The sequence below is a fragment of the Cetorhinus maximus genome, chromosome 21 (assembly GCF_964194155.1).
Source record: "Cetorhinus maximus chromosome 21, sCetMax3.hap1.1, whole genome shotgun sequence".
Taxonomy (NCBI): domain Eukaryota; kingdom Metazoa; phylum Chordata; class Chondrichthyes; order Lamniformes; family Cetorhinidae; genus Cetorhinus; species Cetorhinus maximus.
The window spans coordinates 1,636,060-1,654,039 of NC_135899.1; the positions used below are offsets into that span (position 1 = coordinate 1,636,060).

A 17,980-nucleotide genomic window follows, 5' to 3' on the forward strand; every position below is an offset into this window, starting at 1 on the left:
CTATTGACTTCAACCACTCCCTGAGGTATTGAGTTCCGCATTCTCTGCGTCCATCCTCTCCGCATTCTCACCACTCTCTGGTTGAAGCGTTTTTATTTCATTAAAAAGATTGTAAGGTGGGCCAGAAATGTACTACTTCAATCATCATACACCACCTGGGTTTGCCAACTGCTACAGCTGGCACCAGGGTAGCGACAGGAGTGGGCTGAATGGACTCCTCCTGTGATGTATCATCCTATGTCATAGTTGATATATTTTAAATCTGTACACAAAAGAAACATTGCTAATGAATTTAAATGACGTATCCTACCTGCATCCAGTTCACAATTTAAATTTTGCTGTTGGTAAAACTAAAAGACATTGATAGTGGTTTGTTGGTACAGAACTTGAGTATTGCTGAAGAAAGACACATTTCGTCTTGCACTCATGAGGACAATTCGCAAGCATTCAAATTCGGGCTATCAACAACATAGTTCGACTCAAAGGTAAGTTAAGAGCAAGTAAGCTATCTACCGAATTTCTCCGAGAGTGTATTAGACCCAAGGTTGTGCTAGTTTTCATTTCCAAGCATATCGATAATGCTAAAGTGAGACACAGTCCCACGATTGAGCGAGTGTTTATGTGAGATGAGATTGAACAGATTAGTAATCTACTAACTTACGCTGTGCCCTGCACTGCGCTTGGTCTGAGGTGCACAAATTTCTTTCCTTTTTTGATTTGATCCGTTTATGCCGCTATATTACCTCAATAGATGACTGTACCATAAACAAATCTGAAACACGCCCGCGCTGTCAACTCACTTAAGCAGAAGCGGTTTGGCAGTGCAATTAATGATGTGAATGTCTGGTAGCATGGCAGGGCCTCAAGGTCAACCCCGGTATACATACCCGTAAACCTGACAAAGGGACTGGATAGCCATCCTTAACAAGTGTGAATATATCAACAAAATGCACACCATTTTTATCCATTGGACCTGTCGTTCAGCATGACCGGAGAGCCTTGCTGGAAAGAAAGCTAAAAACACACTTGTTGGACTTGAGAAAGAGTAACGAGCTGCCGGGTGATATATATGATAGGATTAGTCCTCATGGTTCACTGTGCCATATATGTACGGCTTGTCCAAGACACACAAAAGTGATGTCCCTTTACACTCTATCTTATCTATGACCGGTTCTGCACAACTGAATTGGCCAAATGGTTGGTTGAGTTGTTACGACCAGTTATGAGCAAGTATTCCACATACACGGTGAAGGATTCCTCCACATTTGTGAAGACCACACAGGACTTACATATCAATAGCAATGCTGTGTCCATGTGCTCAATTGACATTGCTAACCTATTCACCAATGTACCATTCAAGAAAGCCAGATATTTGCACTGCAGCACTATATCATGGCGATATAGACTTGTCGCCATTGTGTGAATAATATTCATTGAGCTTATGAACTCAGCAATTCATGCAATTGAGTTCAGTTTTAACGACACCATATATACCCAAATAGATAGTGTTGCTGTGGGATCCCCTCTAGGCCCAGCTCTTGCAAGCATCTTTGTTGGTTTCCACGAGAAACTCATTTTCGATGGAATGACACCTTACCTCCTCCCCCTTGCATATTTTCGATCTGTAGATGATGCATTTGCTATATTTGAATCTGCAGCTGCATGTAAGAATTTCCTTACGCACCTCAATGGGCTCCATCCTGTGCTTAAATTCACCTTTGAAATGGACCAGTCAAATAAGCTCCCTGGCCTTGACATGCTAGTTGAGAAATCTGCCAATGGGTTCTCTACTACTGTCTATGTAAGCATATATTCACTGGTCAATATATGCATTGGGATTCCTACAGTTCCATGTGCTATAAGATTGGCCTTATCAGCAACTTTGTAAATAGGACCTGAAACATTCGCTCACCGCAAAAGCTTGATGTTGAAATAGGGCGTATCAAAGCCACCCTGCAAGATAATGGCTACTCTGATCAGATCATTGCTTGCTGTATATCACATACTCTCATGAATGGGCCTAGGCCACCACTTTCAGTCCATAAAGTGCCCAGTCTACCTCAGATTACCCTGGAAGGTCAAGATATCTCAAAAATTTGAGCAACAGGTGAAGCTAGCTGTTTCACGCAGCTACTATGCGGTAGCAACATGAGTGGGTATTCGCCACTAAGAGGATGCTGCCGTCAAGCCAAAAAGATGTTCTGCCTATCACTCAAATGAGTAACGTGGCGTATGAATTTCAGTGCCGGTGTGATGCTGGGTATGTAAGCCATATTTCCCAAAACCTAGCAGATCACATCAAACAGCATGTCCCTTTGGCTGTTCGCTACAGGCAACATACTGAACATACCCAACTAGCCCATGTTTGCAAAACTCAAAATGTAGTGTCCAACATTAGATGTGATTCTGCGATTGGACAAGATTTACTAAATAATCCTGAATGTGCTAAGAATTACACTGACAGCCAATTTAAGGTTATCAGTTGGGCTCGCAGTGTGGCTAACTTATGCATACAAGAAGCTACATACATTAACACAACTTCAACACCGCTTTGTCCTTTTGTCTGTGACATCTTCTGGTTATCTCCACCTACCACTGGCTGCTTGTCCCAACAAACCACCCCCCCTTAAACCAGCTTATATTTCACCCCTTTCCTATTTCTACTGAGTTCTGTTGAAGGGTCATGAGGTCAGATGCTGCCAGACCTGCTGAGTTTTTCCAGGTATTTCTGTTCCTGTTTTTGTCCCCAGACACACTGGCCCCACTCACTGGTACGCATGCGCCATCAACCACAGACGGCGCTGCCGGCAGTGCGCATGCGTCCATGGTTCGCCCCGCCTCCCCGAGGCGCATGCGCTTTTGTTAACGGTCGGTTGCTGGGGACGCGGGGGCCGAGGAGACCGGAGAGACTGTCACTCAGGCCGGGCCCGGAAGGTGGGTATTTGGGGGGAAAAGTCGGGCTCCTTATTGGGACCACTAGACAGGGGACCTCCTGTTAGCCAATCAGAGATAAAGGCTCGTTATCTCTGACCCCCCAGGGCACTCAGCCCATTGGTCACTCACTGGTCACTCTACACCCCCTCACTGGTCACTCACTGGTCACTCTACACCCCCTCACTGGTCACTCACTGGACACTCTACACCCCCTCACTGGTCACTCTACACCCCCTCACTGGTCACTCACTGGACACTCTACACCCCCTCACTGGTCACTCACTGGACACTCTACACCCCCTCACTGGTCACTCTACACCCCCTCACTGGTCACTCACTGGACACTCTACACCCCCTCACTGGTCACTCACTGAACACTCTACACCCCCTCACTGGTCCCTTACTGGATACTCCACCCCCTCACTGGTCACTCTTACACCCCCTCACTGGACACTCTACACCCCCTCACTGGTCACTCTACACCCATTCACTGGTCACTCACTGGACACTCTACACCCTCTCACTGGTCACTCACTGGACACTCTGCACCCTCTCACTGGTCACTCACTGGACACTCTACATCCTCTCACTGGTCACTCACTGAACACTCTACACCCCCTCACTGGACACTCTACACCTCCTCACTGGTCACTCACAGAACACTCCACCCCCTCACTGGTCACTCAGGGACACTCTACACCCCCTCACTGGTCACTCTACACCCCCTCACAGGTCACTCACTGGTTACTCTACACCTCCTCACTGGTCACTCACTGGACACTACACCCCTTCATTGATCACTCACCTGACGCTCTACACCTCCTCACTGGTCACTTATTGGACACTCTACACCCTCTCACTGGACACTCTACACCCTCTCACTGGACACTCTACACCCTCTCACTGGACACTCTAAACCCTCTCACTGGTCACTCACTGGACACTCTACACCCCCTCACTGGTCACTCTACACCCCCTCACAGGTCAGTCACTGGTTACTCTACACCTCCTCACTGGTCACTCTACACCCTGTCACTGGTCACTCTATACTCCCTCACTGGACACTACACCCCCTCACTGATCACTCACTGGACACTCTACACCCCCTCACTGGACACTCTACACCCCCCCCACTGGTCACTCACTGGATATTCTACACCTCCTCACTGGTCACCCACTGGACACTCTACACCCCCTCACTTGTCATTCTATTGCCCCTCACTGGTCACTCACCAGACACTCTACACCCCCTCACTGGACACTCCAGCCCCCTCACTGGACACTCTACCCCCCTCACTGCTCACTCTACACCCCCTCCCTGGTCAAAAGATCATAAGATGTAGGAGCAGGAGTAGGCCATTCGGCCCATCGAGTCTGCTCTGCCATTCAATGAGATTATGGCTGATCTGATAATCCTCAACTCCACTATCCTGCCTTTTCCCCATAACCCTTGATTCCCTGACTGATTAAAAATCTGTCTATCTCAGCCTTGAATATACTTAACAACCCAGCCTCTACAACCCTCTGCGGTAAAGAATTCCACAGATTCACTACCCTCTGAGGGAAGAAATTCCTCCTCATCTCTGTCTTAAATGGGTGCCTCCTTACTCTGAGATTATGCCCTCTGGTCCTAGACTCTCCCACAAGGGTAAACAACCTCTCAGCATCTACCCTGTCAAGCCCCATAAGAATCTTATATGTTTCAATAAGGTTGTCTCTCATTCTTCTAAACTCCAATGAGTACAGGCCCAACCTACTCAACCTCTCCTCATACGAAAATCCCTCCATCCTCGGGATCAACCTAGTGAACCTTCTCTGGACTGCCTCCAATGCCAGTATATCTTTCCTTAGATAAGGGGACCAAAACTGTTCACAGTATTCTAGATGTGGTCTAACTAGCGCCTTGTATAGTTTTAGCAAGACTTCCCTATTTTATACTCCATTCCCTTTGAAATAAAGGCCAACATTCCATTTGCCTTCCCTATTACCTGTTGAGCTTGTATGTTAGCTTTTTAGGATTCATGCACAAGGACCCCCAAATCCCTCTGCGCTGCAGCTTTCTGCAGCCTTTCTCCACTTAAATAATATTCAGCTCCTCTATTCTTCATGCCAAAGTGCATAACCTCACATTTCCCCACATTATATTCCATCTGCCAAGTTTTTGCCCACTCACTTAACCTGTCTATATCCCTCTGTAGACTCTTTGGGTTATCCTCACCACTTGCCTTCCCACCTATTTTTGTGTCATCCGCAAACTTGGTGATAGTACATTCACTTCCCTCATCCAAGTCATTAATATATATTGTAAATAATTGTGGCCCCAGCACTGATCCCTATGACAGTCCACTAGTTACAGGTTGCCATTCTGTCTGTCTTCTATTAGTTAGCCAATCCTCTATCCATGCTAATATACTACCCCCAACATCATGGGCTCTTTTCTTATGAAGTAGCCTTATGTGTGGTACCTTATCGAAAGCCTTTTGGAAATCCAAATATATTACATCGACTGGTTCCCCTTTATCTATTATCTGCTTGTTACCTCCTCAAAGAATTCTAATAAATTTGTCAGGCATGATTTCCCCTTCCTGAAGCCATGCTGACTCTGCTTGATTATATGTATTTCTAAATGCTCTGCTATTACATCCTTTATAATAGACTCCAACATTTTCCCATTGAAGAATGTCAAGTTAACTGGCCTATTTTTTGTCTCCCTCCCTTTTTGAAGAAGGGTGTTACTTTGGCAGTTTTCCAATCCTCTGGGACTTTTCCAGAATCTAAGGATTCTTGGAAGATTACTACCAGTGCATCCACTATCTCTGTAGCTACTTCCTTTAATGTCCTAGGATGTAACCCATCAGGTCCAGGAGACTTACCGGCCTTTGGCCCCATTAGTTTCCCTAGTGCTTTTTTTCTAGTGATAATTATTGTATTTATTACCTCCCCCAATGTGCCCCATGATTATTTAGTATTTTTGGAATGCTATTAGTAACTTCTACCGTGAAGACTGATGCAAAGTATTTATTCAACTCCTCTGCCATTTCCTGATTCCCCATTATTATTTCCCCAGCCTCATTCTTCAAAGGGCTTAAGTTCTCTTTGGCCTCTCTCTTACTTTTTATATATTTAAAGAAGCTCTTACTATCCCTTTTTATATTACTTGCTAGTTTACCCTCAAAGTTTATTTTCTCCCTCTTTATTACTTTTTTGGTCATCTTTTGTTGGTTTTTAAAACTTTCCCAATCCTCTGCCTTACCACTAATCTTTGTAACATTGTTTTTTCTTTCAATTGATACTATCCTTAACTTCCTTGGTTAACTATGGTTGGTTTATCCCCTTCCTAGAACCCTCCTTCCTCGCTGGGATATATCTTTGTTGTGAGTCATGAACTATTTTCTTAAACGTCTGCCATTGTTCATCAACTGTCTTTTCTGCTAAACTCCTTTCCCAGTTTCCCAGAGCCACCTCTGCCCTCAGTCCTTTGTAATTACCCTTATTTAAGTTTAGCACAGTTGTTTCTGACCCAAGTTTCTCACTCTCAAACTGAATGCTAAATTCTACCATGTTATGGTCACTGTTTCCGAGGGAATCTTTTACTCTGAGATCATTTATTAAACCTGCCTCATTACACATTACCAGATCCAAAATAGGCTGATCTCTGGTTGGATCAACAACATATTGTTCTAGAAAACTGTCCTGAATACACTTCTTGCTTGTGTCTACCTCTGCCAATTTGATTTTCCCAAAATACATGAAGATTAAAGTCACCCATGATTAATGTACTGTCTTTTTTACACACCCTCATTAACTTCTACAGTATAGCTACTGTTAGGGGGCCTATAGACTACTCCCACCAGTGTCTTCTTCCCCTTGTTATTTCTCACCTCCACCCATATGGATTCTACCTATTCCGATCCAAGATCATTTCTTGTTATCGTACATTTCTAGCTATTGTACTGGTCAGTCACTGGACACTACAGACCCTCACTGGTCACTCTACACACCCTCACAGGTCACTCACAAGACACTCTACACTCCCTCACAGGTCACTCACTGGACACTCTACACCTTCTCACTGGTCACTCACTGAACTGTACACCCCCTCACTGGTCACTCTACACACCCTCACTGGTCACTCACTGCACACTCTATACCCGCTCACTGGACACTCTACACTCCCTCACTGGTCACTCTACATTTCCTAACTGGTCATTCACTGGACACTCTACATTCCTTTACTGGTCCCCCACTGAACACTCTACACTCCCTCACAGGTCACTCACTGGACATTCTACACTCCCCCACTGCTCACTCTACACCACCTCACTGGTCACTCACTGGACACTACACCCCCTGACTGGTCACTCTACACACTCACACTGGACATTCTACACTCCCTCACGTCACTCACTGGACACTCTACATTCCCCCACTGGTCACTGTACACCCCCTCACAGTCACTCACTGGACACTCTACACTCCCCTCACTGGTCACTCTACACGCCCTCACTGGCCACTCACTGGGCACCCTACACTCCCTCATTGGTCATTCTACACTTCTTAACTGGTCACTCACTGGACATTCTACACTCCCCCACTGGTCACTCTACACAACCTCACTGGACACTCGATGCCCACTCACTGGTCACTCTACACTTCTTAACTGGTCACTCACTGGGCACTCCACACCCCCTCACTGGTCAGTCACTGGACACTAAACAATCCCTCACTGGTCACTCACTAAACACATTACACTGCCTAACTGGTCACTCTACACCTCCCCTCGCTGGTCATTCACTGGACAGTCACCACCGCATCACTGGTCACTCGCTGGACACGCTAGACCCCCTCACTGGTCACTCACTGGACAATCTACAGCCTGTCACTGGTCACTCACTGGACACTCTATACCCCCTCACTGGATCCTCTGTACCCACAGAATGGACTTGCTACACCCTCTCACTGGACACTCTACACCCTCTCACTGGTCACTCACTGGACACTCTACACTCCCTCACAGAACACTCATTGGATACTCTCCACCCTCTCACTGGTCCCTCTACACATCCTAACTGGTCACTCACTGGACACTCTATACCCACTCACTGGACACTCTATACCCACTCACTGGACACTCTACACTTCCTCACTGGACACTCTAAACGCCATCACAGATCACTCATTGGGCATTCTACACTCCCCCACTGCTCACTGTACAACCTCTTACTGGTCACTCCCAGGACACTACACCCCCTCACTGGTCACTCCCTGGACACTACAGCCTCTCACTGGTCAGTCTACACCCCCTCACTGGTCACTCGCTGGTTACTCTACACACCCTCACTGTCACTCACTCTGCACACCTGTGTTGGACACTCTACATCCACTCATTGGACACTCTATGCCCCTCACTGGTCACTCAATGGACGCTCCACACCCCCTCACTGGTCACTCTACATACCCTCACTGGTCACACTAAAATCCCTCACTGGTCACTCTACATTCCCTCACTGGTCACTGTACAACCCCTTACTGGTCACTCGCTGGACACTACACCCTCCTCACTGGTCACTCTACACCCCCTTACTGGTCATTCACTGGACACTACACTCCTTCACTGGTCACTCGCTGGTTACTCTATACACCCTCACTGGTCACTCACTCTACACACCCGTGTTGGACAGTCTACATCCACTCATTGGACACTCTATGCCCCACACTGGTCACTCACTGGAGACTCTACACCTCCTCACTGGTCACTCAATGGACACTCCACACCCCCTCACTGGTCACAATAAAATCCCTCACTGGTCACTCTACACTCCCTCACTGGTCACTCCCTGGACACACTAAACTCCCTCACTGGTCACCCTACACCCCCTCACTGGTCATTCCCTGGACACTCTGCAGTCCCTCACTGGACACTCTAAACTCCCTCACTGGACACTACACTCCTTCACTGGTCACGCTACACTCCCTCACTGAACAGTTTACAGTCACTCACCTGACTGTCTACAGCCCCTCACTGGTCACTCAATGGATACTCTACACCCCCTCACAGGTCACTCACTGGACACTACACCCCCTCACTGGTCACTCACCGGACATTCTACAGCCTGTCACTGGTAACTTGTAATAAGTACAAATTGCAAAAGCATTATGATAGCGTGGCCAAGTTTCCCTTGTGGATTTGGTCAGCCTGGCAAATACCACCTGCCATATAACAAGCGGGTCGGGATTCTGCTCCATGACCCTGCCTCTAAGCGCAGTTGGATTCTGCCCATGAAGGAAGGATATTCCAGGATTAAAATCTCTGCTCCCAGGCTGCCTGTAACCAGCGAGGGACAGCTCAGGGGAATGGAGAAGTGGAAAACCACTATTCTCGAGTTTCTCCTTCAGCAACTCCTTTCATGTCTGTCAGGAGGAGATGGGAGCGTATAAATACAGTTTATGGCATTAATGTTGCTATCACAACGATTTTGCAATTTGTATTTATTACGAGAAGGCTTGTGCACTGAGAAGTAATGAGTCCACTACCACCGTTAGAGATTTTAAATATTAAATTAAAACATTTATTAACAAAAGAAAAACAAACTTACACACACACAAGATTACAGTTACACAGTTATAACAGTTCCTAAAATCTCTGCTTAACCAGACTCCCAACTACACACCCCCTTTAAGGCAACAATCCAAATAGATTCCAAATTTATAAAGTCATCCAGCAATATTACCACAAGCACCCACTGGACAATGGACTTTCAAAGGCTTTTTACACAGCTTTGGTTAGACTGTTTGATGTCTTCCACCCACACTAGGCCTGCCCGATGCAGAGAATAATTGTGAGATGGCCCGTCGGAAGCTGCAGGAAGCCATTTTGGCAGCTGAAGGGTTGCGGGTCAGCGAGGAGAACAGTAAAGGTCGGGATGTTTACACGGAGTTGTGTGTGCGACAGCGTGTCTTTCTCAGCAAGGACTCGTCCGGAATCTACAGCATCCAGTTCTCTCCTGATGCACAGCAATTAGCTGTTGGATTTGGAAACGGAGCTGTTCAGGTATGGCCTGCATGTATGTACAAGGACTGTGGGGGGGAGATGGTGGCGTAGGGTAATGTCACTGGACTAGTAATGCAGAGGCTCAGGCTAATGCTCTGGGGACATGGGACATGGGTTCAAATCTCACCAGAGCAGCTGGTAGAATTTGGAATATAAAGCTCGCCCCAGTAATGGTGACCATGAAACTATCATCGATTGTTGTAAAAACCTATCTGGTTCACTAATGTCCTTTAGGGAAGGAAATCTGCCCTCCTTACCTGGTCTGGCCTACATGTGACTCCAGACCCACAGCGATGTGTTTGACTCCTAACTGCCCTCTGAAGCCACTCAGTTCAAGGACAATTAGGGATGGGCAACAAATGCTGGCCCTGCCAGCGACGCCCACATTGCATGAATAAAGAAAAGAGCAATTACAGTGGAAACTGGATAGGGAATGAGAACGGAACAAAGTGACAGTGACAGATTTCTTACACTGGTCAGGCTGACAAGAGCCAGTGCTTTTAGGGAATGGAGCTGGGGAGTTGGCAACCGCTAAACCCCCTGCAGGTCAATCAATGGTGTGACCTTGGTCTCTGCCATGTTGATGTTGGGTAGCGGTCTCACCACCTGGGTCAGAGGGTACAGACCTGAGCTGATAATCCAGGCTGGTGTTCCCAGTGCAGTACTGAGGGAACACGGCAATGCCAGAGGTGCCGTCTACAGGAGACCCCAGCTTGACCGGTTGGGTGAGTGTAAGAGATACAAGGGCACTGAAAGAAGAGTGGGGGTGGGGAAGTTCATCTGGTGTCTTCGGCCAATGGTAATCCTCAATGGACATCACGAGCTGGAGAGGAGATCTGGTCATGAATCATGTTGCTGTTTGTGGGATCTTGCTGGATAAAAGAATGAATACACTGCAAAACTCAGAGACTGTGAAATACTTGGGATGTCCGAAGGGGTTGATAGGGGATTCAGGACATTGTGGGGGCGGGGGTGGTGAAAGGGGATTCGGGATGTTGAGGGGGTGAAAGGGGATTCGGGACGTTGAGGGGGTGAAAGAGGATTCGGGGCGTTGAGGGGGTGAAAGGGGATTCGGGACGTTGAGGGGGTGAAAGGGGATTCGGGGTCTTGAGGGGGTGAAAGGGGATTTGGGAGGTTGAGGGGGTGAAAGGGGATTCGGGGTGTTGAGGGGGTGAAAGGGGATTCGGGACGTTGAGGGGGTGAAAGAGGATTCGGGGCGTTGAGGGGGTGAAAGGGGATTCGGGACGTTGAGGGGGTGAAAGGGGATTCGGGGTCTTGAGGGGGTGAAAGGGGATTTGGGAGGTTGAGGGGGTGAAAGGGGATTCGGGAGGTTGAGGGTGTGAAAGGGGATTCGGGGCGTTGAGGGTGGTGAAAGGGGATTCGGGGTGTTGAGGGGGTGAAAGGGGATTCGGGACGTTGAGGTGGTGAAAGGGGATTCGGGGCGTTGAGGGGGTGAAAGGGGATTCGGGACGTTGAGGGGGTGAAAGGGGATTTGGGACATTGAGGGGGTGAAAGGGGATTCGGGGTGTTGAGGGGGTGAAAGGGGATTCGGGACGTTGAGGGGGTGAAAGGGGATTCGGGGTGTTGAGGGGGTGAAAGGGGATTCGGGACGTTGAGGGGGTGAAAGGGGATTCGGGGCGTTGAGGGGGTGAAAGGGGATTCGGGACGTTGAGGGGGTGAAAGGGAATTCGGGGTGTTGAGGGGGTGAAAGGGGATTCGGGACGTTGAGGGGGTGAAAGGGGATTCGGGGTGTTGAGGGGGTGAAAGGGGATTCGGGACGTTGAGGGGGTGAAAGGGGATTCGGGGCGTTGAGGGGGTGAAAGGGGATTCGGGACGTTGAGGGGGTGAAAGGGAATTCGGGAGGTTGAGGGGGTGAAAGGGGATTCGGGGTGTTGAGGGGGTGAAAGGGGATTCGGGACGTTGAGGTGGTGAAAGGGGATTCGGGGTGGTGAAAGGGGATTCGGGGTGTTGAGGGGGTGAAAGGGGATTCGGGAGGTTGACGGGGTGAAAGGGGATTCGGGACGTTGAGGTGGTGAAAGGGGATTCGGGGTGTTGAGGGGGTGAAAGGGGATTCGGGACGTTGAGGGGGTGAAAGGGAATTCGGGAGGTTGAGGGGGTGAAAGGGGATTCGGGGTGTTGAGGGGGTGAAAGGGGATTCGGGGCGTTGAGGGGGTGAAAGGAGATTCTGGACGTTGAGGGGGTGAAGTGGGATTCGGGACGTTGAGGGGGTGAAAGGGGATTCGGGAGGTTGAGGGGGTGAAAGGGGATTCGGGGTGTTGAGGGGGTGAAAGGGAATTCGGGAGGTTGAGGGGGTGAAAGGGGATTCGGGAGGTTGAGGTGGTGAAAGGGGATTCGGGGCGTTGAGGGGGTGAAAGGAGATTCTGGACGTTGAGGGGGTGAAGTGGGATTCGGGACGTTGAGGGGGTGAAAGGGGATTCGGGAGGTTGAGGGGGTGAAAGGGGATTCGGGGTGTTGAGGGGGTGAAAGGGAATTCGGGAGGTTGAGGGGGTGAAAGGGGATTCGGGAGGTTGAGGTGGTGAAAGGGGATTCGGGACATTGAGGGGGTGAAAGGGGATTTGGGGTGTTGAGGGGGTGAAGTGGGATTTGGGACATTGAGGGGGTGAAAGGGGATTCGGGATGTTGAGGGGGTGAAAGGGGATTCGGAATGTTGAGGGGGTGAAAGGGGATTCGGGGTGTTGAGGGGGTGAAAGGGGATTCGGGACGTTGAGGGGGTGAAAGGGGATTCGGGACGTTGAGGGGGTGAAAGGGGATTCGGAATGTTGAGGGGGTGAAAGGGGATTCGGGACGTTGAGGGGGTGAAAGGGGATTCGGGACATTGAGGGGGTGAAAGGGGATTCGGGACGTTGAGGGGGTGAAAGGGGATTCGGGGTGTTGAGGGGGTGAAAGGGGATTCGGGACGTTGAGGGGGTGAAAGGGGATTCGGGACGTTGAGGGTGTGAAAGGGGATTCGGGGTGTTGAGGGTGTGAAAGGGGATTCGGGGTGTTGAGGGGGTGAAAGGGGATTCGGGGCGTTGAGGGGGTGAAAGGGGATTCGGGACGTTGAGGGGGTGAAAGGGAATTCGGGACGTTGAGGGGGTGAAAGGGGATTCGGGATGTTGAGGGGGTGAAAGGGGATTCGGGACGTTGAGGGGGTGAAAGGGGATTCGGGGTGTTGAGGGGGTGAAGTGGGATTCGGGACGTTGAGGGGGTGAAAGGGGATTCGGGACGTTGAGGGGGTGAAAGGGGATTCGGGACATTGAGGGGGTAAAGTGGGATTCGGGACGTTGAGGGGGTGAAAGGGGATTCGGGGAGTTGAGGGGGTGAAAGGGGATTCAGGGTGTTGAGGGGGTGAAAGGGGATTCGGGGTGTTGAGGGGGTGAAAGGGGATTCGGGGTGTTGAGGGGGTGAAAGGGGATTCGGGGTGTTGAGGGGGTGAAAGGGAATTCGGGACGTTGAGGGGGTGAAAGGGGATTCGGGGCGTTGAGTGGGTGAAAGGGGATTCGGGACATTGAGGGGGTGAAAGGGGATTCGGGGCGTTGAGGGGGTGAAAGGGGATTCGGGACATTGAGGGGGTGAAAGGGGATTCGGGATGTTGAGGGGGTGAAAGGGGATTCGGGGTGTTGAGGGGGTGAAAGGGGATTCGGGGTGTTGAGGGGGTGAAAGGGGATTCGGGGTGTTGAGGGGGTGAAAGGGGATTCGGGACGTTGAGGTGGTGAAAGGGGATTTGGGGTGTTGAGGGGGTGAAAGGGGATTTGGGGTGTTGAGGGGGTGAAAGGGGATTTGGGGTGTTGAGGGGGTGAAAGGGGATTCGGGAGGTTGAGGGGGTGAAAGGGGATTCGGGACGTTGAGGGGGTGAAAGGGGATTCGGGACGTTGAGGGGGTGAAAGGGGATTCAGGGTGTTGAGGGGGTGAAAGGGGATTCGGGACGTTGAGGGGGTGAAAGGGGATTTGGGACGTTGAGGGGGTGAAAGGGGATTCGGGATGTTGAGGGGGTGAAAGGGGATTCAGGGTGTTGAGGGGGTGAAAGGGAATTCGGGACGTTGAGGGGGTGAAGTGGGATTCGGGATGTTGAGGGGGCGAAAGGGAATTTGGGATGTTGAGGGGGTGAAAGGGGATTTGGGGTGTTGAGGGGGTGAAAGGGGATTCGGGAGGTTGAGGGGGTGAAAGGGGATTCGGGACGTTGAGGGGGTGAAAGGGGATTCGGGATGTTGAGGGGGTGAAAGGGGATTCAGGGTGTTGAGGGGGTGAAAGGGGATTCGGGACGTTGAGGGGGTGAAAGGGGATTTGGGACGTTGAGGGGGTGAAAGGGGATTCGGGATGTTGAGGGGGTGAAAGGGGATTCAGGGTGTTGAGGGGGTGAAAGGGAATTCGGGACGTTGAGGGGGTGAAGTGGGATTCGGGATGTTGAGGGGGCGAAAGGGAATTTGGGATGTTGAGGGGGTGAAAGGGGATTCGGGGTGTTGAGGGGGTGAAAGGGGATTCGGGACGTTGAGGGGGTGAAGTGGGATTCGGGGTGTTGATGGGGTGAAAGGGGATTCGGGATGTTGAGGGGGTGAAAGGGGATTCGGGGTGTTGAGGGGGTGAAAGGGAATTCGGGACGTTGAGGGGGTGAAGTGGGATTCGGGATGTTGAGGGGGCGAAAGGGAATTTGGGATGTTGAGGGGGTGAAAGGGAATTCGGGGTGTTGAGGGGGTGAAAGGGGATTTGGGGTGTTGAGCGGGTGAAAGGGGATTTGGAGTGTTGAGCGGGTGAAAGGGGATTTGGGGTGTTGAGCGGGTGAAAGGGGATTTGGGGTGTTGAGTGGGTGAAAGGGAATTCGGGGAGTCCTGACTGGGGATACTGTATAAACTGAAGTTTTTCTTTTGTCCGATATACTGACGGAGACTATGACAAGAAATGACGCAAATTGTTCGAGTCTGGATACATTTGACATTGTTTTTGAAATTGTTTTGATGGTGTCAGAATTGAGAAGTTCCCAGGTAAAGGAGCCCAGTTTCATTCTGTGATTTACCCCCTTTGTTAATTTACTCCCTTACTTTGTTATCTACAATTAGTTGACAGACTCTCGTGTAAATATTTGTTTTTACGATCTGCTTAATTTCCCTCGCCCTTCACCTTACCTCCCATCTCATCCCAGGTCCTGAATGCAGCGACAGGTATAGTTGCTTCCGAACTGTTTCCCGGACACCGGACACGACAAGCTGTCACTGCCATGAGATACTACCCGAAACACATCAACATCCTCATGACTGCCGGAGCTGATGGGATCATATCCATATATAACACGGAGACGGGATGGCAAGTCGTTGAGATGAAGGGTATAGTGTGATACTGCTTGTCAGTAACATTCACCACTGGGATTAGTGGTCCCATGGTTGAATGAAAGTATTTCAGCCTGTGTTGCGATTCCCGCTGATGTTAATACTGCACGAGTCAGATCCCAAAGTGAAACCTGGCTTGACAGGAGCTAACATTGGGGAAAGTTACTGAACAAATTCACAGGAATCTGCTGATGTATTTTTAACGCAAAGGATAAAATATTTATTAAACAAGAAAAATGAACTATATCACACCAGACAAAAAGGTTGGAAAGATCTCAATACAAACACAAGAAAACGTTTCAAACTCCCACTATCCCTTTACCCAGCAATATCTTCACAGCCACATAAACCAGTGAAGAGCTACCAGGCGAGGCGATGGCATAGTGGTATTGTCACTGGACTAGTAATCCAGAGACCCAGGGTAATGTTCGGGGACCCAGGTTCGAATCCAATTTGAAACCATTGTCGATTGTTGTAAAATCCCAGCTGGTTCCCTTTCCACGTGACTCCAGACCCTGGCAAGCCCCTCAGGGCTCAAAAAAAATTGAAACCGGATGGACCACCCAACATCGACATAGGCACCGGAAACAACCCTAACACCTGGGGGCTAGTGTCTCACAGACTAGTCAAGCAACAGCCTGACATAGTCAACCTCACGGAATCATATCCCACTGGCAGGACAGACCCAGCAGAGGTAGCGGGACAGTGATATATAGTTGGCATCAGGTCAAACATGGGCAAGGAAACCTCCTGCAGATTAGCACATACCGCCCTCCCTCCATGTTGAACAGCTCCACGTTGATCACCGCCAAAGGCACAGAATGTGCTCTGGGTGGGGAACTTCAATGTCCATGCCTTGGTAGCACCAGTATTGACCAAGTTGGCTGAGTCCTAAAGGATATAGCTGCTAGACTGGGTCTGTGGTCCAACAAAAGGGACAAACATACTTGACCTCATCCTCACCAACCTGTCCGCACAGCTACCACTGCACAGTCATTGTGAAGACAAAGTCCCGCCTTCACATTGAGGATACCTTCCATCATGTGTGGCTCTACCACTGTGCTAAATGGGATTTTGAGCAGATCTACCAACTCGACTGGGCATCCATGAGGCGCTGTGGGGCAGCAGAATTCTACTCAACCACGTTCTGTAACCTTATGGCCTGGCATACCCCTCCCACTCCACCATTACCATCAAGCCAGGGGATCAACTCTGGTTCAATGAAGAGTGCGGGAGGGCATGCCAGGAGCAGCACCAGGCATACCTAAAAATGAGGTGTCAACCTGGTGAAGCTACGGCTCAGGACCACTTGCGTGCCAAACAGCATAAGCAGCAAGTGATAGACAGAACTAAGCGATCCCACCGCCAACGGATCAGATCTAAGCTCTGCAGTCCTGCCACATCCAGTCATGAATGGTGGTGGACAATTAAACAACTTACTGGAGGAGGAGGCTCCACAAATATCCCCATCCCCCCCATGATGATGGGGGAGCCCAGCACATCGGTGCGAAAGATAAGGCTGAAGCATTTGCAACAATCTTCAGCCAGAAGTGCCGAGTGGATGATCCATCTCGGCCTCCTCCGGAAGTCCCCAGCATCACAGATGCCAGGTTCAGCCAATTCAATTCACTCCACGTGATATCAAGAAAGGGTTGCACTGGATACCGCAAAAACTATGGGCCTTGACAATATTCCGGCAATAGTACTGAAGACTTGTGCTCCAGAACTTGCCGTGCCCCTAGCCAAGCTGTTCCAGTGCAGCTACAACACTGGCATCTACCCGGCTGTGTGGAAAATTGCCCAGGTATGTCCTGTACACAAAAAGCAGGACAAATCCAACCCGGCCAGTTACCGCCCCATCAGTCTACTCTCGATCTTCAGTAAAGTAATGGAAGGGGTCATTAACAGTGCTATCAAGTGGCACTTGCTCAGCAATAACCTGCACACTGACGCCCAGTTTGGGTTCCGCCAGGGCCACTCAGCTCCTGACCTCATTACAGCCTTGGTTCAAACATGGACAAAAGAGCTGAACTCCCAAGGTGAGGTGACAGTGACTGCCCTTGACATCAAGGCTGCGTTTGACCGAGTGTGGCATCAAGGAGACCTAGCAAAACTGGAGTCAATGGGAATCAGGGGGAAAACTCTCCGCTGTTTGGAGTCATACCTAGCACAAAGGAAAATGGTTGTGGTTGTTGGAGGTCAGTCATCTCAGCTCCAGGACATCACTGCAGGAGTTCCTCAGGGTAGTGTCCTCAGCTCAACCATCTTCAGCTGCTTCATCAATGACCTTCCTTCCATCATAAGGTCAGAAGTGGGGATGTTTGCTGATAGCACAATGTTCAGCACCATTCGCAACTCCTCAGATACTGAAGCAGTCCATGTCCAAATGCAGCAAGTCCTGGACAATATCCAGGCTTGGGCTGACAAGTGGCAAGTAACATTCACGTAACACAAGTGCCAGGCAATAACCATCTCCAGCAAGAGAGAATCTAACCATCGCCCCTTGACATTCAATGGCATTATCATCCCTGGATCCCCACTATCAACATCCTGGGGATTATCATTGACTAGAAACTAAACTGGACTAGCCAGACAAGAGCAGGTCAGAGGCTAGGAATCCTGTGGTGAGTAACTCACCTCCTGACTCCCCAAAGCCTGTCCACCATCTACAAGG

At 49.8% G+C, this 17,980-nt stretch overlaps 1 protein-coding gene across 1 annotated transcript in view; it reads left to right on the forward strand.

Annotated features, from left to right (window-relative positions):
- Positions 1 to 426: 426 nt before the first annotated feature.
- LOC144695487 (uncharacterized) overlaps positions 427 to 17,980 on the forward strand; it is a 37,542-nt gene continuing 19,988 nt past the window's right edge. Inside the window, exons 1-4 of the mRNA XM_078566366.1 lie at positions 427 to 485; positions 2,751 to 2,938; positions 9,750 to 9,985; positions 15,123 to 15,303. Coding sequence (XP_078422492.1) covers positions 427 to 485; positions 2,751 to 2,938; positions 9,750 to 9,985; positions 15,123 to 15,303 — 664 coding nt within the window. The remainder of the gene's footprint in view (positions 486 to 2,750; positions 2,939 to 9,749; positions 9,986 to 15,122; positions 15,304 to 17,980) is intronic.